At 43.9% G+C, this 19,513-nt stretch overlaps 1 protein-coding gene across 2 annotated transcripts in view; it reads left to right on the plus strand.

Annotated features, from left to right (window-relative positions):
- Window positions 1–5,395: 5,395 nt before the first annotated feature.
- EPM2A (EPM2A glucan phosphatase, laforin) overlaps window positions 5,396–19,513 on the plus strand; it is a 205,728-nt gene continuing 191,610 nt past the window's right edge. Inside the window, exons 1-2 of one of the 2 annotated variants that reach the window (XM_069769121.1) lie at window positions 5,396–5,561; window positions 11,243–11,503. In XM_069769121.1, the coding sequence (XP_069625222.1) occupies window positions 11,248–11,503 (256 nt within the window). In that variant the 5' untranslated portion in view covers window positions 5,396–5,561; window positions 11,243–11,247. Of the gene's footprint in view, window positions 5,562–10,301; window positions 10,437–11,242; window positions 11,504–19,513 lie in introns of those variants that run through there. The other variant, XM_069769122.1, reaches the window with a different exon arrangement.

Below are 19,513 nucleotides of genomic sequence, written 5' to 3' on the forward strand. Positions count from 1 at the left end.
TCTTGACACCGCCACAGGTCAAGTGGGAAGAGTCAGGCAAAGCGCCAGAATTGGCGCATTTAGTAGATGTGCCTTTTCTGTGTGGCAGCAGGCTGCTATTTTTAGGCTGGGGGGACAATAACCATGTCCTCTTACCAGAATGAGAATACCAACTCCCACTGTCTGCTTTAGCAAGGCTGGTTATCAAAAATGGTCAGCAACCACATGACTTTTTTTAAATTACATATTTAAATCATTTAAAAAAACAGAGTGGGGACCCCTCTCTTCTTCACAACCAGCCTTGCTAATGCTGACAGCTGAGGGTTGCAGCCACCAACTGTCAATTTTGCGTGGCAGGTTATCAAAAATACAGGGGAACCCATGCAGTTTTTTTTATTATTTATTTAGAACGCAGGCGTCGGCTGATGAATACTCCCATCAGCCACCGCCTGCTCTCGCTGTTATTAGTGGCAGCAGACGTAGGCTGATAGAAGCAGTAGTCCCATCAGCCGACACCAGTGACCAGAGGAAAACTTTTTACCTCTGATCGCAGCTGTCTGACCGGCAGTAATGATTTTACTGCCGATTAGAAGCAGTGTTTGCCGCGCTGTCATGCACATGACTGCTGGGACAAGAGACTTTCTGTTTCTACAAAGAGCAGAGAAATATCTGGTTATTATATATTACTTTTTTCAAGGGCTTCGCGGATTAGCTGTATGGTGAGTATATACTGTATGTTGTATGTCTATATGTATGTATGTATGTTTTTTTTTTACACTTTAACACAGTAGCCGATCCGGCTACCTGTCACTGTAGCAGGCATAGCCGGATGGGACTGGTAGTCCCATCAGACGATGCCTGCCTACACACAGACCCGCACATCTTCTCTGCACACACAACCCCACAGACACACAAACACCCGCACATCTTCTTTGCACGCACATACAGACACACATAAACACCCGCACATCTCCGCGCACACACACAGTCTGCACCCACACACTTCCCTCCTCCCGAACTGCAGCGTTTCTCGCAAGCACATCTGCAGATCTTTTTTAACCCCTTAATCCCATATGACGTACTATCCCGTCAAGGTGACCTGGGACTTAATTCCCAGTGACGGGATAGTACGTTCTCCATGTCAGCTGACATCCGGCACTATGTGCCAGGAGCGGTCACGGACAAACAAAAAGTGGAATAACACGCGACCATAAAGACGGATATAAATAACCATGGTACCGCTGAAAATGTCATCTTGTCCCGCAAAAAACGAGCCGCCATACAGCATCATCAGCGAAAAAATAAAAGTTACAGTCCTCAGAATAAAGCGATGCAAAAATAATTATTTTTTCTATAAAAGTTTTTATCGCATAAAAAGTGCCAAAACATAAAAAAATGATGTAAATGAGGTATCGCTGTAATCGTACTGACCCGAAGAATAAAACTGATTTATCCATTTTACCAAACGCGGAGCGGTATAAATGCTCCCCCCCAAAAGAAATTCATGAATAGCTGGTTTTTGGTCATTCTGCCTCACAAAAATCGGAATACAAAGCGATCAAAAAATGTCACGTGCCCGAAAACGTTACCAATAAAAACGTCATCTCGTCCCGCAAAAAACAAGACCTCACATGACTCTGGACCAAAATCTGGAAAAATTATAGGTCTCAAAATGTGGTAACGCAAAAATATTTTTTGCAATAAAAAGCGTCTTTTAGTGTGTGACGGCTGCCAATCGTAAAAATCCGCTAGAAAACCCGCAATAAAAGTAAATCAAACCCCCCTTCATCACCCTCTTAGTTAGGGAAACATAAAAAAAAAATGTATTGATTTTCATTTTCGCATTAGGGTTAGGGGTTGGGGCTAGGGTTAGGGCTACAGTTAGGGTTGGGGCTAAAGTTAGGGTTAGGGCTGGGGCGTTAGTGCAATCCGTTTAGCGGATACGCTAACGCAATGTCCAAAAAGGGAATGCGTTTGGCAATCCGGCTAGCGCAGATGCCCGATCTGCGCTAGTGAAGAGCGGACCCTGAACGCTGCAAGCAGCGTTCGAGGTCCGTCCGAAAATGACGAGACATCGCTGATGCATGCCAAAAAAGGCATGCGTCAGCAATGCGTTAGCACTTTGCAGTCAATGGGTGCGCTAACGGATCCGTTTCATAGCTTAATTGCGACAATTGCGCCATGTAACGGATTCCGTTAGCAGACACCCACTAACGCAATGTGAACCTAGCCTTAGGGTTGGGGCTAAAGTTAGGGTTGGGGCTAAAGTTAGTTAGGGCTAAAGTTAGGGTTAGGGTTGGGGCTAGAGTTGGGGCTAAAGTTAGGGTTAGGGGGTGTGTTTGGGATAGGGTTTCAGTTAGAATTGGGGGTTTCCACTGTTTAGGCACATCAGGGCTCTCCAAACGTGACATGGCGTCCGATCTCAATTCCAGCCAATTCTGCGTTGAAAAAGTAAAACAGTGCTCTGCTCCTTCCCTTCCGAGCTCTCCTGTGCGCCCAACATATGGGGTATCAGCATACTCAGGACAAATTGGAAAACAACTATTGGGGTCCAATTTCTCTTGTTACCCTTGGGAAAATAAAGATTCTTGGGGCAAAAAAACATTTTTGTGGGAAATTTTTTTTATTTTCACGAGTCTGCGTTATAAACTGTAGTGAAACACTTGGGGGTTCAAAGCTGTCAAAACACATCTAGATAAGTTCCTTGGGGGGGTCTAGTTTCCAAAATGGTTCCACTTGTGGGGGTTTCTACTGTTTAGGTGCATCAGGGGCTCTGCAAATGCAACGTGATGCCTGCAGACCAATCCATCTAAGTCTGCATTCCAAATGGCGCTCCTTCCCTTCCAATCTCTGCCATGCGCCCAAACGGTGGTTCCCCCCCACCTATGGGGTATCAGCGTACTCAGGATAAATTGGACAACAACTTTTGGGGTCAAATTTCTCTTGTTACCCTTGTGAAAATAAAAATTTGGGGGGCTAAAAAAACATTTTTGTGGAAAAAAAATGATTTTTTATTTTCACGGCTCTGCATTATAACCTGTAGTGAAACACTTGGGGGTTCAAATCTGTCAAAACACAGCTAGATAAGTTCATTAGGGGGTCTACTTTCCAAAATGGTGTCACTTGTGGGGGTTTCAATGTTTAGGCCCATCAGGGGCTCTCCAAATGTGACATGGTGTCCCATCTCAATTCCAGTCAATTTTGCATTTAAAAGTCAAACAGCGCTCCTTCCCTTCCGAGCTCTGCCATGCGCTCAAACAGTGGTTTACCCCCACATGTGGGGTATCGGCGTACTGAGAACAAATGGCACAACTTTTGCAGTCCAATTCTTCTCTTACCCTTGGGAAAATAAAAAATTGGGAGCGAAAAGATCATATTTGTGAAAAAATATGATTTTTTGATTTTCACGGCTCTGCATTATAAATTTCTGTGAAGCACTTGGTGGGTCAAAGTGCTCACCACACATCTAGATAAGTTCCTTAGGGGGTCTACTTTCCAAAATGGTGTCATTTGTGCGGGGTTTCAATGTTTAGGCACATCAGGGGCTCTCCAAATTCAACATTGCATCCCATCTCAATTCCAGTCAATTTTTCATTGAAAAGTCAAATGGCGCTCCTTCCCTTCCAAGCTCTGCCATGCGCCCAAACAGTGGTTTACCCCCACATGTGGGGTATCGGCGTACTCAGAACAAATGGCACAACAACTTTTGGGGTCCAATTTCTTCTCTTACCCTTAGGAAAATAAAACAAATTGGAGCTGAAGTAAATTTTTAGTGAAAAAAAGTTAAATGTTAATTTTTTTTAAACAATCCAAAAATTCCTGTAAAACACCTGAAGGGTTAATAAGCTTCTTGAATGTGGTTTTGAGCACCTTGAGGGGTGCAGTTTTTAGAATGGTGTCACACTTGGTTATTTTCTATCATACAGACCCCTCAAAATGACTTCAAATGTGATGTGGTCCCTAAAAAATAATGGTGTTGTAAAAATGAGAAATTGCTGGTCAACTTTTAACCCTTATAACTCCCTAACAAAAAAAATTTTTGGTTCCAAAATTGTGCTGATGTAAAGTAGACATGTGGGAAATGTTACTTATTAATCATCTTACATGACATATCTCTGTGATTTAAGGGCATAAAAATTCAAAGTTGGAAAAATCGCAAAATTTTCGCCAAATTTCCGTTTTTTTCACAAATAAACGCAAGTTATATTGAAGAAATTATACCACTATCATGAAGTACAGTATGTCACGAGAAAACAATGTCAGAATTGCCAAGATCCGTTGAAGCGTTCCAGAGTTATAACCTCATAAAGGGACAGTGGTCAAAATTGTAAAAATTGGCCCGGTCATTAACGTGAAAACCACCCTTGGGGGTGAAGGGGTTAAACCTGCAGTTTTGCTGTGCATTGGCCTGACACAATGGAAGTCAATGGGTGCAGAAATGGTGCAGATCCGCAAAAGAATTGATATGCTGCGAGGAAAAAAAAGCTGCGATTCCGCGTGTTTATTTCCGCAGCATGTGCACACCAAATGTCAATTTCTCATAGACTAACATTGCTTGTGCACTACACTGTGGATTTCATGTAGTGTTCCGCACGTCCAAAAACGCGGATCCGCATCAAAATCCGCAACGTGTGCACATAGCCTTACTATAAGGCCGGGGTCACACCGCCGTACTTGCATCTGAGAGAATCGGTTGGATTATGCTAATCACACTCTGATCAGTGCGATCCGATGCTCTCAGATGAGAAGATGGAAAATGAAATGTCTCCATCTTCTCTATGGCGTCAGTCGTGATGTTATCCGAGTGCGGTCCAGCGTGCTCCCGGACCTGCACAGCCAAGGGTGATCCGGATATCGGATGGAAGCCGCTCGGACAGACTCGAGAATAAAACGGACGTGCGCACCAGCCCTGAAGCTTCACAGTGACGACCAGCGTGTTGCCATGGGAACAGTGTGATACGGTGACAGCGGCGCTATCCAACGATCCAATGGAGAAAACATGTGACGTCAGAACGAAATTCCGCTCGCTTTTTCTTTTTCACTATTTCACCCCATGCAGCTTTCCCACTTCTCTGCCCATTATATGGGGAAGGAAACGGTGTAAACTGATCTTGCTGCGGAACAAACCCTCATCCATACAGCTGGGAAAGAAAAACACAAGCTATGGCTCCAGGAAGGAAAAGTGCAAAGATGGAAACTGGACGGCAAGGGGTTAATATCTGCACCGAGACCAGGAGCTGAGCTTTCTAGTGTCCGTTCCCGGTGTGCACTGTGCATGTGCAGGGCACCGGATAGTGGCCATCACACGGCGGTAGTAGAGTGGAGCAGCTCGGTCCGTCGCAGTGACAGTAGTCCGCCAGCTGAGGAGCGCCCTCTGCTGGATCCACCACGGTACTGCGCTATAGCTACACCTATCGCTGTGCTGGGTAATAAGGCGGGGAGGCCGGGCACAAGGTCCTGTAGTGGCGGCTCCAGCACAGCCCGCAGCGCTTCTCCCGCCCTCCTTCCCATACTCGGCGCATGAGGCCCTCAGACGTGGGCGGAGCCGCTGTGTCCGGTACAGGCCTGAGCCCCGCACACAGGTACAGCGGCCGCTACCTGCACACATGCGGCCCTTGTGAGCTCCAACGAGACGTCCACCAGCATGTAGTTATCGGCGTTACCTCTGGGAGGCGCTCCTACACTGATACATATACCCCGACACATACTACACAGCGCTGTGTGCCGGGCTGTCACTCACTGAGGCCGCTCAGCACAAATGTGGTTTCCATGTACTATAAGAGGCAATTATAAAAATATCCACACTAATATTGCAACATGAACAAGTGTTTTTGTGTTGTTGAAACATAAGTGACTGCCATCAGCGGGAAAACGCTGCCACTGTTCTGTATGTGCATGCATTCCACAGCTGGCACGTGCCTCATGCCCAACAAGGTGCCCAGGTCATTCACCATGGGGAGGAAGGATCTCCAGAATTCATCCTTTTCAATCCCAGGCCATATTTCCCATGACCAGACACATTTTCAGTTTTTCCTAGATGCGGTATTAGGCTATGTTTCCACGGTCCGGAATGGTAGCACTTTGGACACAGCGGACACCTGCCCCATCCAAAGCGCTGCCGGCTTTTGTACGCGAGGTGATTCCGCATGTGTTCATTGAACCGTAAAGATGCGCTGCATGTGCGTATACGCAGGACTGCCTCCAGCGTCTTTGTACGCATAGGGGATATGGGATTTCATAAAATCCCCTCCACTATGCTGTAACATCTGGCCGCTGCGGCTGTACGCAGCGTCCAATCCGCAGCAAATACCATGGAAACATACCCTTAAAGGAAACCTGCCAGCTGATCCATGGTCTGCATGACCTGTCCCTTCAGGAGATCTGGCGGGGACAAGACCCTGATGAGTAGTCTCCCATGCGGTTCTGGTCCAGCATCTTTTCAATTATGTTTTCTTCTGAATTGCTGGAGCATTTCAAAATCAAAACATACCTGGTGGCGCTGGGCGGGGAGTAGAGCTGGAGTGACGGAGGATTCAGATCTACAGGCTCATTTGCATATCAATGCTAACGCAGATTTCTCAGTAATAGACCGGCCATATAAAGGTATTGCTGGAATTGTCTTTTGGAAGAGCTATAGTATATCACAAAAGTGAGAACACCCCTCACATTTTGTCTTGTTTACCATATATTTCTGTCCCATGCCTCATGGGGTAGGGGAAGGAACATATCAGGGTTTAACAGAAGCTGAGACTGAGAAAGGTCGGAGACTCGGGCCTCTCTACCTTCAAGATTAACCCCCCGGGACAGGGATAGTTAGGGTTCCAGGGACAGTTTGAGTCCCCCCTTCCTTGCCAAGACAGCGTGACAGTATGTCACAGTACATTGGCATTCATGGTTCCCTCAACTGTAGCTCCCACAGCTGGCAGCACTCACGTGGCCCCAAACCATGACGCTTCCACCACCATGCTTGGCTAGGCAGGACACAATTGTCTTTGTACTCCTGGTTGTCGGCACACACGCCCGATACCAGACATGGTTCCAGTAATCCATGTCCTTAGTCTGGTTGTTTTCAGCACAGTGTTTGCAGGCTTTATTGTGCATCATCTTTAGAAGAGGCTTCCTTCTGGGACGATAGCCATGGAAACCAATTTGATGCAGTGTGCGGCGTATGGTCTGAGCACTGACAGGCTGACCCCCTTCCTTTTAAACTTTACAGCAATGCTGACAGCACTCATACGTGTATTTTGGAAAGATAACCTCTGGATATGATGCTGAGCACGTGCACTCATCTTCTGTGGTCGACCATGGCGAGGCCTGTTCTGAGTGGAATCTGTCTTGTTACCGCTGTATGGTCTTGGCCATCGTGCTGCGGCTCAGTGTCAGGGTGTTGGCAATCTTCTTATAGCCCAGGCCAAGGGTGCATAACTCCAGTCCTCATGGGCCACCAACAGTGCATGTTTTCAGGATTTCGTTAGTATTGCACAGGTGATAATTTAATAACCTGCATCGGTGATGATTCCAACACCTTGTGCAATGCTAATAAAATCCTGAAACCATGCACTGCTGGTGGCCCATGAGGACTGGAGTTGTGCATCCCTAGCCTTGTCCATCTTCATGTAGAGCAACAATTCTATTTTCATGATCCTCAGAGCGTTCTTTGCCATGAGGTGCCATGTTGAACTTCCAGTGACCATTCACACCTGACACCATGTCACATGACACCTGGAAGGGAAAATGGCTAATTGGGCACAATGTGGCCATTTTCACTTAGGGGTGTACTCACTTTTGTTACCAGTGGTTTAGACATTAGTTTAATTTTGACAAAAACGCAGCATCTTACAGTTCCATCAAAGTGGGGATTCATAGAACTCCCATGCCCACTGTGCTTTTTTTTTTGCTTAGCATAGACCTGCGGTGCATGTTCGAAATTTGCATCAAGTTAATATCTTGCACCTCGCAGATAAAAAAAAAATGCATGTAACCCACACATGACTGTATCAATAAAGTATTGACAAGGCCAAATACCAAGAAGTATCAGAAACAAAAACCTTATTTGAAACATGACACCTCAATAAGAGACAAAAACGTGATAAAAATGCTGGTAAAAAAATGCATTAAAAAACGCAATAAAGAAATGCCACCCTGATCCTACCACCAAGATTATGATATGGGGTGGCCCAATGTAAATGACCATTTCTCTAAGGTGTCCCAAGAGGCGTTTTTCAATATGACAATGTCAGGCCGCATGTTGCTGTGAACTTGCCTGTGTGACCTACATATGCTAACTTGCCTTCAGCGTTTCTGGACTTATCTCCCATTGGGCACATCTGGGATATCATTGATCAGCAATTTTTTAAGGGAGTTGCCAGAAGCAGATTTTGATGATTGGTGTCTCCAAGTGCATTCAGTGTGGCAGAACATTCCTAAGACAGCCTTAGTAACATCTTTGGTATCATGCCAAGGTGTGCAAATGCATGTGCATTTCTGCGTGTGGCGCTTAGGGTACCGTCACACTATACGATTTACCTACGATCACGACCAGCGATACGACCTGGCCGTGATCGTAGGTAAATCGTAGTGTGGTCGCTGGGGAGCTGTCACACAGACAGCTCTCCAGCAACCAACGATGCCGAGGTCCCCGGGTAACCAGGGTAAACATCGGGTTACTAAGCGCAGGACCGCGCTTAGTAACCCGATGTTTACCCTGGTTACCAGCGTAAAAAAAAACAAACAGCACATACTTACATTCCGGTGTCTGTCCCTTGCCGTCTGCTTCCCGCACTCACAGACTGCCGGCCGTAAAGTGAAAGCACAGCACAGCGGTGACGTCACCGCTGTGCTCTGCTTTCACTTTACGGCCGGCAGTCAGTGAGTGCGGGAAGCAGACGGCTAGGGACCTGACGGACACCGGAATGTAAGTATGTAGTGTTTTTTTTTTTTTTACATTTATGCTGGTAACCAGGGTAAACATCGGGTTACTAAGCGCGGCCCTGCGCTTAGTAACCCGATGTTTACCCTGGTTACAAGCGAACGCATCGCTGGATCGCATCGCTAGATCGGTGTTACACACACCGATCTAGCGATGACAGCGGGAGATCCAGCGACGAAACAAAGTTCCAAACGATCTGCTACGACGTACGATTCTCAGCAGGATCCCTGATCGCTGCTGCGTGTCAGACACAGCGATATCGTAACGATATCGTTGGAACGTCACGAATCGTACCGTCGTAGCGATCGAAATGGCAGTGTGTGACGGTACCCTTAAGCTCGATACTGAATAAATCGAGATGTTTTGAAAATTTGGTTACCATATTTTTCATTCTTTTCATATTATTAAGATGTGTATCCATCCTGTGATTTACATAACTCAATGGCATTTCTTTCTTGGTGTTGCAGTTTCAATGTTGAGGAGTATTGTCTATACAAGTTGTAAAACTTGTTTCCGTGTCGGAACCCCTTCTCTCTTTCCAAGGCCTGATTCAGACGTCTGATTTTCAAATGTTTTTCACTGATAGCACTTGTACCTGATTAGTCTTTGAGGCCATACACATGTCCCTGATTTTTGGGGACCACATGTCATGATCTTTCTTGGTCCGCGGAAAAAAGCAGAGACATGATCCGAGGCTCACATCAAAAACAGCAATGCAAGCCCATGGGTCTGTGAAAAAATCGTACCACTCTCAGATGACATCCAAGTTCAGTCTGATTTTCACAGACTATCACATTGGAGAATGTGGAGACACTTTTTTCCTTCTCATACGAGAAAAACTGATGACACTTGGATCACATTCTGATCAAACTTTTATCAAAATAATCAGTCTGTTTTTCTCTGGAAAAACAAATGTTTGAATGAGGCCTCAAAGTAATACCCTTGCAGCCTTTAGAAGTGGTACAATCGGACAATGTGGCTCCAGAATTGTAATAGATTGTACAGCCCTGATCTTAAACTTGTCTAGTCAGCAATGTACTTTTCATTATTGGGCACAGCCCAGTTTCATAGGAATACTGTGCATTCGTAGTATGTTTTTTTTTCAGATTATAATTTTTTTCTGTTTGGCGCATGCACCAGACAAGTTCCTGATATATACATTTTATGAAAGGCCGTGAGAGATACCATGTAATGATATCCGACACCTTTAGGATGGCATTGTACAAAATGCTATGCTAGTATATTAACCCTGATATGTCCCCTCCTCCACCCAGGGTAGTGTGAAGCTGAAGTGTATAGGAACACACTAACCAGACAAACAAGGGAAGACAGACAGGAATAAATATAAATTCCAACCATACAAAATACACACACCAAACAACAGAGTGGGACACAGAGGAGTTAAAAGAAGGCAAAACCAAATGGAAGAGGATGAGGATGTGCACACAGACAAATCTCCAAGCAATCTCCTGAACCAACTACAAACACCATCTCCAACCACGAACTACACCTTCAACTCCAGAACCAGGTAGTAGGAACTAGCATTGGCAATCCCTAAGTGCCAGATGTGAGCATATATAGCAGAGAGGAGTGGCCAACATTGAACAGATGAGACAATCCAAGTAGGGAAGCTCCAGGAGCTTCAACTGAACAGATTAACCTTTGCACTGCTAGCAAGGAAAAAAACTGCACAGTTTAATACAATGGTGAAGTACTTCTAACCAGTGCAGGAGTTCGTGAAACCAGACACCGCGGCCGTCTGACCCCTCTATGCCGCGGTATCCCGGTGACATATATATATATATATATATATATATATATATATATATACTGCACTTTTACTAGTATGTCACTGTATAGAGTAGCTATTAGCTATGTTATTCTATATAGACAAAAGCAACTTAGCCTTTGTCCAATAGATGTGTTGGACTATGGAAGCCTTCTGCGTGCATTTAGTGAACATACACTGCAAAGTGAACTGTGACCCCTTAGTTAAAGTTTTTTTCTATCCTTTTTTCTTTTAACATATAGTCCAAGTTTGCTATCAAGATAATAAACAGTGCATTCTCACCTACCGATTTCCATTCACTCTCCCTTACCACTGGCTGGGTACCCCTCTGGTCTACTCTCCTTATGGTCAGCCTGTGGACTCCTCAGCCAGTCAGTGAGGATGCACTTGGGCCATATGTTAAAAAGTTGGAAATCCCCTTCAAAGACATTTTTTCATTTAATTTTCCAATATTTGATCCATTTTAGAATTGAAAACGTGCTTGATAAAAGCTAAATAGAAACCATTCTACTTATTCCATGTATTCATGATTTTTTCTTTTGTAGTGACCATGAAGCCGATGCTGTTCAGATTTGGTGTAGTCATCACTCTCAGCCACACAGACACTGAACTCTTAGTGCTTGGATCAAGAGCAGAGATGGGAGCCTGGGACCCTCAGTTTGCTGTACCAATGAAGCCCACACGTTGTCCTCTATCTACCATTGAGCCATCTCTCTGGGTGGGAGAGGTACTACTGGAAGAGCCATGCACTGACACATTTTGGTTCAAGTTTATCAAAAAAGAAGCTGGGGTGTTAATTTGGGAAGGTACCGATTTTCTTTATTTTACTTTCAGTGCTATGCTCTATTAAAGAGCTGTGCTTATGATGTTTATGAAAATGTGAACATGAATATGTGAGCATCATTTATTTCTTGCTCTTGGGCTACATTCACACATTTGTTTTTTTCTTAGACAGCACCCTGACCCATAGCGTGTCATTAATCCATACACACATCAGTTTTACAAATGGATCCACTACTCCAATCAGTGACACCGTGACCCAGAGTTTAACGCTTGTTTACTGTCCACTTTATGCCAGCTGATGATGAATGGTGGGGACAGAGTGATCTCTAATAGATCATTCTCTCCCCTTATATATCTTATCAGCACCGCATCTGTTCACTAGGGCAATGTGCTGCCAAGAACAATTCAATTACCCAGAGAATGAGCATATTTTTTTTCATTTGTTGCTTGAGCGCTGACATGTTAACATCTATGACATGCACATACATGCACACTTGTATACAGTTGTGGCCAAAAGTATTGACACCTCTGCAATTCTGTCAGATAATACTCAGTTTCTTCCTGAAAATGATTGCAAACACAATCACTTTGTTATTATTATCTTCATTTAATTTGTCTTGATTGAAGAACCACAAAAAGAATTGTCCTAAAGCCAAATTGGATATAATTCCACACCAAACATAAAAAAGGGGGTGGACAAAAGTATTGGCACTGTTCGAAAAATCATGTAATGCTTCTCTAATTTGTGTAATTAACAGCACCTGTAACTTACCTGTGGCATCTAAGAGGTGTTGGCAATAACTAAATCACACTTGCAGCCAGTTGACATGGATTAAAGTTGACTCAACCTCTGTCCTGTGTCCTTGTGTGTACCACATTGAGCATGGAGAAAAGAAAGAGGACCAAAGAACTGTCTGAGGACTTGAGAAGACAAAGTGTAAGGAAGCATGAGCAATCTCAAGGCTACAAGTCCATTTCCAAAGACCTGAATGTTTCTGTGTCTACCGTGCGCAGTGTCATCAAGAAGTTTAAAGCCCATGGCACTGTGGCTAACCTCCCTAGATATGGACGGAAAAGAAAAATTGACAAGAGATTTCAATGCAAGATTGTGCAGAGGTTGGATAAAGAACCTCGACTAACATCCAAACAAGTTCAAGCTACCCTGCAGTCCGACGGTACAACAGTGTCAACCCGTACTATCCGTCGGCGTCTGAATGAAAAGGGACTGTATGGTAGGAGACCCAGGAAGACCCCACTTTTTACCCCGAGACATAAAAAAGCCAGGCTGGAGTTTGCCAAAACTTACCAGAAAAAGCCTAAAACATTTTGGAAGAATGTTCTCTGGTCAGATGAGACAAAAGTAGAGCTTTTTGGGCAAAGGCATCAACATAGAGTTTACAAGAGAAAAAAAGAGGCATTTAAAGAAAAGAACACGGTCCCTACAGTCAAACTAAGAAAACATCTCCACAAAGACCAACACTGATATTACCACCATATTTTGACCATATAGTAGTAGATACCAGTCCTACAGATCATACAAGTGATTACAACACAGTTATAGATGGCGACTTACAGAGGACGTACTTTTTGATGGAATTGTTCACTTTTCCCGTCTTCTCCATCTGGCCCAGACCGTCATGACAACTTCTTCCAGCCAGGACTCTGCTGCAGAGATTACAATAAAGACACATTTCACTTCTCATATTCCAGCCCCATCACCATCTATTCCCAACCTGCACAAACTCCTCATCCTGCTGATACCCCAAATACTGAGCCGCTGCTGTTGTGTCTCTATTACTGCACCTGCTGTATGGTACAGATGCAATGCAACATATTGTTGGTGTCAGGTCCGAGCATTCCTACGTGTACAGTTTCCTGGAAAGTGGATTGGTCGTCGTGGGCCGGGTGAATGGCCATCAAGTTCTCCTGATCTGACCCCCTTAGACTTTTATCTTTGGAGTCATCTGAAGGCAATTGTCTATGATGTGAAGATACGAGATGTGCAGCATCTGAAACAACAGATGCTGGAAGCCTGTGCTAGCATTTCTTCTGTGGTGTTGCTATCAGTGTGTCAAGAGTGGGAGAAGAGGGCTGCATTGACAATCCAACACAATGGGCAACACTTTGAACACATTTTATAAGTGGTCATAAACTTGTAAATAGTAAAAAAGAAGAATATGTGGCACTCACCCAGAAAAGCTGCTGAATTAAAGTCCTTTATTCATGATGCGATAAAACAGAACACTTTTGGAGAGGCGGCTGGGATCGGGAGATGGTGCTGGGAGGAGGAGAGGTGGACGACGATCGTTTCGCGCAAATGCGCTTCAACGGGTCCAGGTGCACAATTAAAAACGTCATATCCTTTATAGAGGACCAGCTGACGTATCATTAACAGGTGTGTGAGATAAAAACACATAGGGTTAAGTGCAAAACACTATTAACAAGCACATGTAAATTACAACATTATAAGACATATATGAAAAAATGATGTCTAACTTTACAAAAAAAATCATGTCTAACCTTACAAAAAAATCGACATGTCTAATTTATCATTAAGGCCGATGGGGCCCTGAGCATTAGTATCCATTATCCACTTTGCCTCCCGCTGCAGTAAGATTTTATTGCGATCTCCGCCTTGCACGGGACATTTAACTATTTCTAAGCCAGCGAACCGTAACACATTAGGGTTCGCATTATGATAATCCTGCATATGTTTAATAAACCGAGGGCACCCTTTGCCGGATAACACTGAATTATAATGCTCTTTGAATCTAGTGACCATCGGTCGTATTGTTTTGCCGATGTAGTAAAAAAGACATGGGCAGAGAATTAAATAGACAACATATTGGGTTTTGCATGTAATTAAATGCCGAACAGAATGGCAAACAGGACCTACACGAATTGGATTGTCTAGGAGTCTTAAGTGACAAAACTTACAGTTGCCGCATCTGTGGTTACCTGTTGGTTGTGACCGCGTAAGCCAATTGTTACCCGTCGAAGATAATCTATTGTTGACTAGCAAATCCCCCAAATTTCTCGTCCGCTTATAACCGAATCTTGGACGACTCATGGCTATTGCTGCCAAATCCCGGTCGTTTTGCAAAATATGCCAATTTTTATTTATGGCTGCATAAATATTTTTATCGATAGGGCTATGCGTAAAAGTAAACGTAAATCTTTTTTGTTGCTCGTCGACTTTGCGAGGGACCTGTTTTTTGCGTTTACGGGTTTTTAGTAATTCATTTTGGGTGAGCTGTTTAACGCGTTGTTCTGCTGTTACTAAAATCTGGGGAGGATAATTTCTTTTTAAGAAGTCATTTTTTAATTCCATTAACTGGTGTTCGAAGCTTGTCTCGTTGTTATTAATTTTCCTGTAACGTACCATTTGACTATATGGGAGACTATTTTTAGTGTGTTGCGGGTGCGCACTAGAAAAATGCAACAAACTGTTTGTTGCAGTTGATTTTTTATGGACTTGCGTATTCAATCTCCCATCTGTAATATTAAGTTTAACGTCCAGAAATTCAAGGGTATTACCGCCGTAACAGGCTGTGAATTGCATGTTCTCATTATTCACTTCATTCAGATACTCAACGAACAAGTCAAAATCATTATGAGACCCATCCCAGACGATAAAAATATCGTCTGCGAATCTAAGAAATAAACGAATAAATTTCAAAAAAGGGTTCGTGATAGAGGTAATATACTTTTCTTCAAACGCAGCCAAAAATAAGTTGGCAAAAACGCAAGCCACGGGCGTACCCATTGCGGTACCGGTGCGTTGTAGGAACCACTTTTCGCCAAATTTAAAAGCATTATGGGACAAGATGAACCGTAAACTTTCAACAATAAACGCAACGAAATCCTGATCCTTGTTCGTATTTGAAAGAATGGTTTCAATAGCCGCAATGCCTTTCTCCTGCGGAATCCTCGTATAAAGGCTAACAACGTCAATAGAGGTTAATACATAAGATGGTTGCCAGTTAATAGATTGCAAAGCCACCAAAAAGTCCCCTGAATCCTTTACAAACGAGGGGATTTTATGCAGCAATGGTTTAAGGAGCCAGTCGAGAAATTGGGACAAGGGTTCCGTCAGTGACCCAATCCCGGAGATTATCGGGCGACCTGGAGGATGAGTAGCGTTCTTGTGCACTTTAGGCAGACTATACCAATGCGGTGTAGAGGGATGGATGGGAAATAATTTTTCAGCTCTGCTTTTTAGCAAAGTGCCCTTAGACACATATTTATTTAATAAACATCTTAATTTTTCTTTGTACTTCTCTGTTGGATTGTGGTCCAAAGAAATATAGGTATTTTTGTCGTTTAGTTGGGACATAGCTTCATTGACATAATAACTTTTGTCAAGCAGGACTATGTTACCCCCCTTGTCCGCTTTTCTAATAATGACATCCTCCCACTGCTGCATTTCCCGTATTGCGGATTCCTCCATATGTGACAGATTCTTTATTGGCTTACGATATAAAATGGCCTCAACATCTTTGATTACTAGGTCCTGGAACAAATCAATCATATTGCCCGGAGAAACGGGGGGCATAAACGTGGACTGTAGGCCACCTTTAAAAGGCTCAACACCTAAATCTATGTCCTCAGCAGCTGTAGGTCCAATGCTGTTCTGCGAAGATTCGTCAAGATTGGCCAACATCCATGCGTCTTCCAGGTCCTGTGGATCAGCGGGAGGAAACGCAATGAAGCCCAAAGTTCCAATAGTGGCCGGATTTTCCGTTGACGTGGTATGCGGCTTATTGCTCCGGTTTTTAGAGCCAGCGAAATATTTTTGTAAATGTAATTTTCGTGTAGCCTTAAAAAGATCGATTTTAAAGTTAGTTAGATTAAATTCGTCCGGAATGCAAAAATTAAGGCCTAAAGATAGCACAGTCTTCTGTGTGGGAGATAGAATCTTATTAGACAAGTTTATTATCTGGAGTTCATTAGACGTTATTTCCTCCATGAAACCTGCTTGCGCTTTTTCTGCGCATTTTTTTCTGCCACCCCGTCTGATCTTTTTTCTAAAGGGCCCTTCGCTCCCACCGATGTAGTGACGGGGGTAATCTCATTTACGTGATCTTCGACACCACTAGAATCCGAGTCCGTGATCCACCCGTCTTTGTATGGCTTGCGTTTGTTGAATTTTTTAGGATGACGCTGTCTTTGAAAATTCCTTCTTTTGTTTTTATTCCAAGTAAAAACTTGGCCAGTTTCGAAGTCCTTCTTATCCCTCAAAAATTTATCTTTCTTTTGTTGTTTTGTCTCAATTTGGATTAGTACTAATTTCTTCTCCAGTTTTTTGAGGAACAGTTTATACAGATTATCCATCAAACGAGATTTTAATTCCTGCTTGGCTTTGTCTAATTGTTCGCAAAGAATAGTATATTCCTTCTCATTTTGTGCGATGACCAATGCTAATAAATTTCGAGAGCATTGCAAGTGTATTTCATCCCATGCTTGCTGAAATGCCGGATCTTCAGCAAATTGGGAAATTTCTTTAAAAACACGTAGTCCTCTTGGAACTCTTCCGCACTCTGTATAGGAATTTAGAGATTTAATTGTCCAATACATCCTAATTTCTCTCTCTGCCAGAGAATAAATATTAGTTTCCAGTAATTTCGTGCTTATTAATAACAAATCTTCCTTATGGTTACAATCCATAAAGAACTCCTCCGCACCCTCCCGTCCAGCCAATAAGCCACACTCCTCTGAAGTGCTTGCCTCTGAATCCATAACATCCTCTTGATTGATGTTCATTGCAGTAAAAAAAAAAAAAAAAAAAAAAAAACACCTTTCGTGCAAATTATCACAGCCTGTGCTCAGTCTCAACACTGGTAGAGCATATAAAATTGACAAAACAAAGAATATAGACGGCACCAGGCTCAAAATGCACCCAATCTTTGACGCAAAGCAGCACAATGTCTGCGCAGGATTCGTGTAGCAAGCACAGATAAAGCAGACTACGGCGGTGCTCCACATAGAAAAATCAAGTCCATTCCATATAGTAAAAAAGAAGAATATGTGGCACTCACCCAGAAAAGCTGCTGAATTAAAGTCCTTTATTCATGATGCGATAAAACAGAACACTTTTGGAGAGGCGGCTGGGATCGGGAGATGGTGCTGGGAGGAGGAGAGGTGGACGACGATCGTGTTTTGCACTTAACCCTATGTGTTTTTATCTCACACACCTGTTAATGATACGTCAGCTGGTCCTCTATAAAGGATATGACGTTTTTAATTGTGCACCTGGACCCGTTGAAGCGCATTTGCGCGAAACGATCGTCGTCCACCTCTCCTCCTCCCAGCACCATCTCCCGATCCCAGCCGCCTCTCCAAAAGTGTTCTGTTTTATCGCATCATGAATAAAGGACTTTAATTCAGCAGCTTTTCTGGGTGAGTGCCACATATTCTTCTTTTTTACTATATGGAATGGACTTGATTTTTCTATGTGGAGCACCGCCGTAGTCTGCTTTATCTGTGCTTGCTACACGAATCCTGCGCAGACATTGTGCTGCTTTGCGTCAAAGATTGGGTGCATTTTGAGCCTGGTGCCGTCTATATTCTTTGTTTTGTCAATAAACTTGTAAATAACTCATGATAGAATAAAGTTACGTTAAAACCAAGCACACCATTGTTTTTATGGTCAAATTCTCTATAAGTTTGATGGGTCACATGACCCTCTATTTCCATTGGAAAAAATAAAGTTGGATCCAAAATGGTCGACTTCAAAATGGCCGCCATGGTCACCATCCATTTTGAAAAGTTTTCCCCCTTCCATATACTAATGTGCCCCAAACAGGAAGTTGATATCACCAACCATTCCCATTTTATTTAGGTGTATCCATATAAATGGTCCACCGTGTATATACACTGCTCAAAAAAATAAAGGGAACACTTAAACAACAGAATATACCTCCAAGTAAATCAAACTTCTGTGAAATCAAACTGTTCACTTAGGAAGCAACAATGACAGTCAAATGGAATGCAAATGGAATAGACAACAGATGGAAATTATTGGCAATTATCAAGACACACTCAATAAACGAGTGGTTCTGCAGGTGGGGACCACAGACCACATCTCAGTACCAATGCTTTCTGGCTGATGTTTTGGTCACTTTTGAATGTTGGTTGTGCTTTCACACTCATGGTAGCATGAGACGGACTCTACAACTCACACAAGTGACTCAGATATTGCAGCTCATCCAGGATGGCACATGAATGCGAGCTGTGGCAAGAAGGTTTGCTGTGTCTGTCAGTGTAGTGTCCAGAGGCTGGAGGCGCTAACAGGAGACAGGCCAGTACACCAGGAGATGTGGAGGGGGCCATAGGAGGGCAACAACCCAGCAGCAGAACCGCTACCTCAGCCTTTGTGCAAGGAGGAACAGGAGGAGCACTGCCAGAGCCCTGCAAAATGACCTCCAGCAGGCCACAAATGTGCATGTGTCTGCACAAACGGTTAGAAACCGATTCAATGAGGATGGTCTGAGTGTCCAACATCCATAGATGGGGGTTGTGCTCACAGCCCAACACCATGCAGGACGCTTAGCATTTGCCACAGAACTCGAGGATTGGCAAATTTGCCTCTCCTGTGCTCTTCACAGATGAAAGCAGGTTCACACTGAGCACAAATTGACACACGTGACAGAGTCTGGAGATGCCGTGGAGAGCGATCTGCTGCCTGCAACATCCTTTAGCATGACCGGTTTGGCAGTGGGTCAGTAATAGTGTGGGGTGGCATGTCTTTGGAGGGCCGCACAGCCCTCCATGTGCTCGCCAGAGGTAGTCTGACTGCCATTAGATACCGAGATGAGATCCTCAGACCCCTTGTGAGACCATATGCTGGTGCGGTTGGCCCTGGGTTCCTCCTAATACAGGACAATGCCAGACCTCATGTGGCTGGAGAGTGTCAGCAGTTGCTGCAAGATAAAGGCATTTTAGCTATGGACTGGTCCGCCCGTTCCCCAGACCTGAATCCGACTGAACACATCTAGGACATCATGTCTCGCACCATCCACCAACGTCACGTT

This window comes from Ranitomeya imitator, chromosome 5 (assembly GCF_032444005.1).
Source record: "Ranitomeya imitator isolate aRanImi1 chromosome 5, aRanImi1.pri, whole genome shotgun sequence".
NCBI classification, from domain to species: domain Eukaryota; kingdom Metazoa; phylum Chordata; class Amphibia; order Anura; family Dendrobatidae; genus Ranitomeya; species Ranitomeya imitator.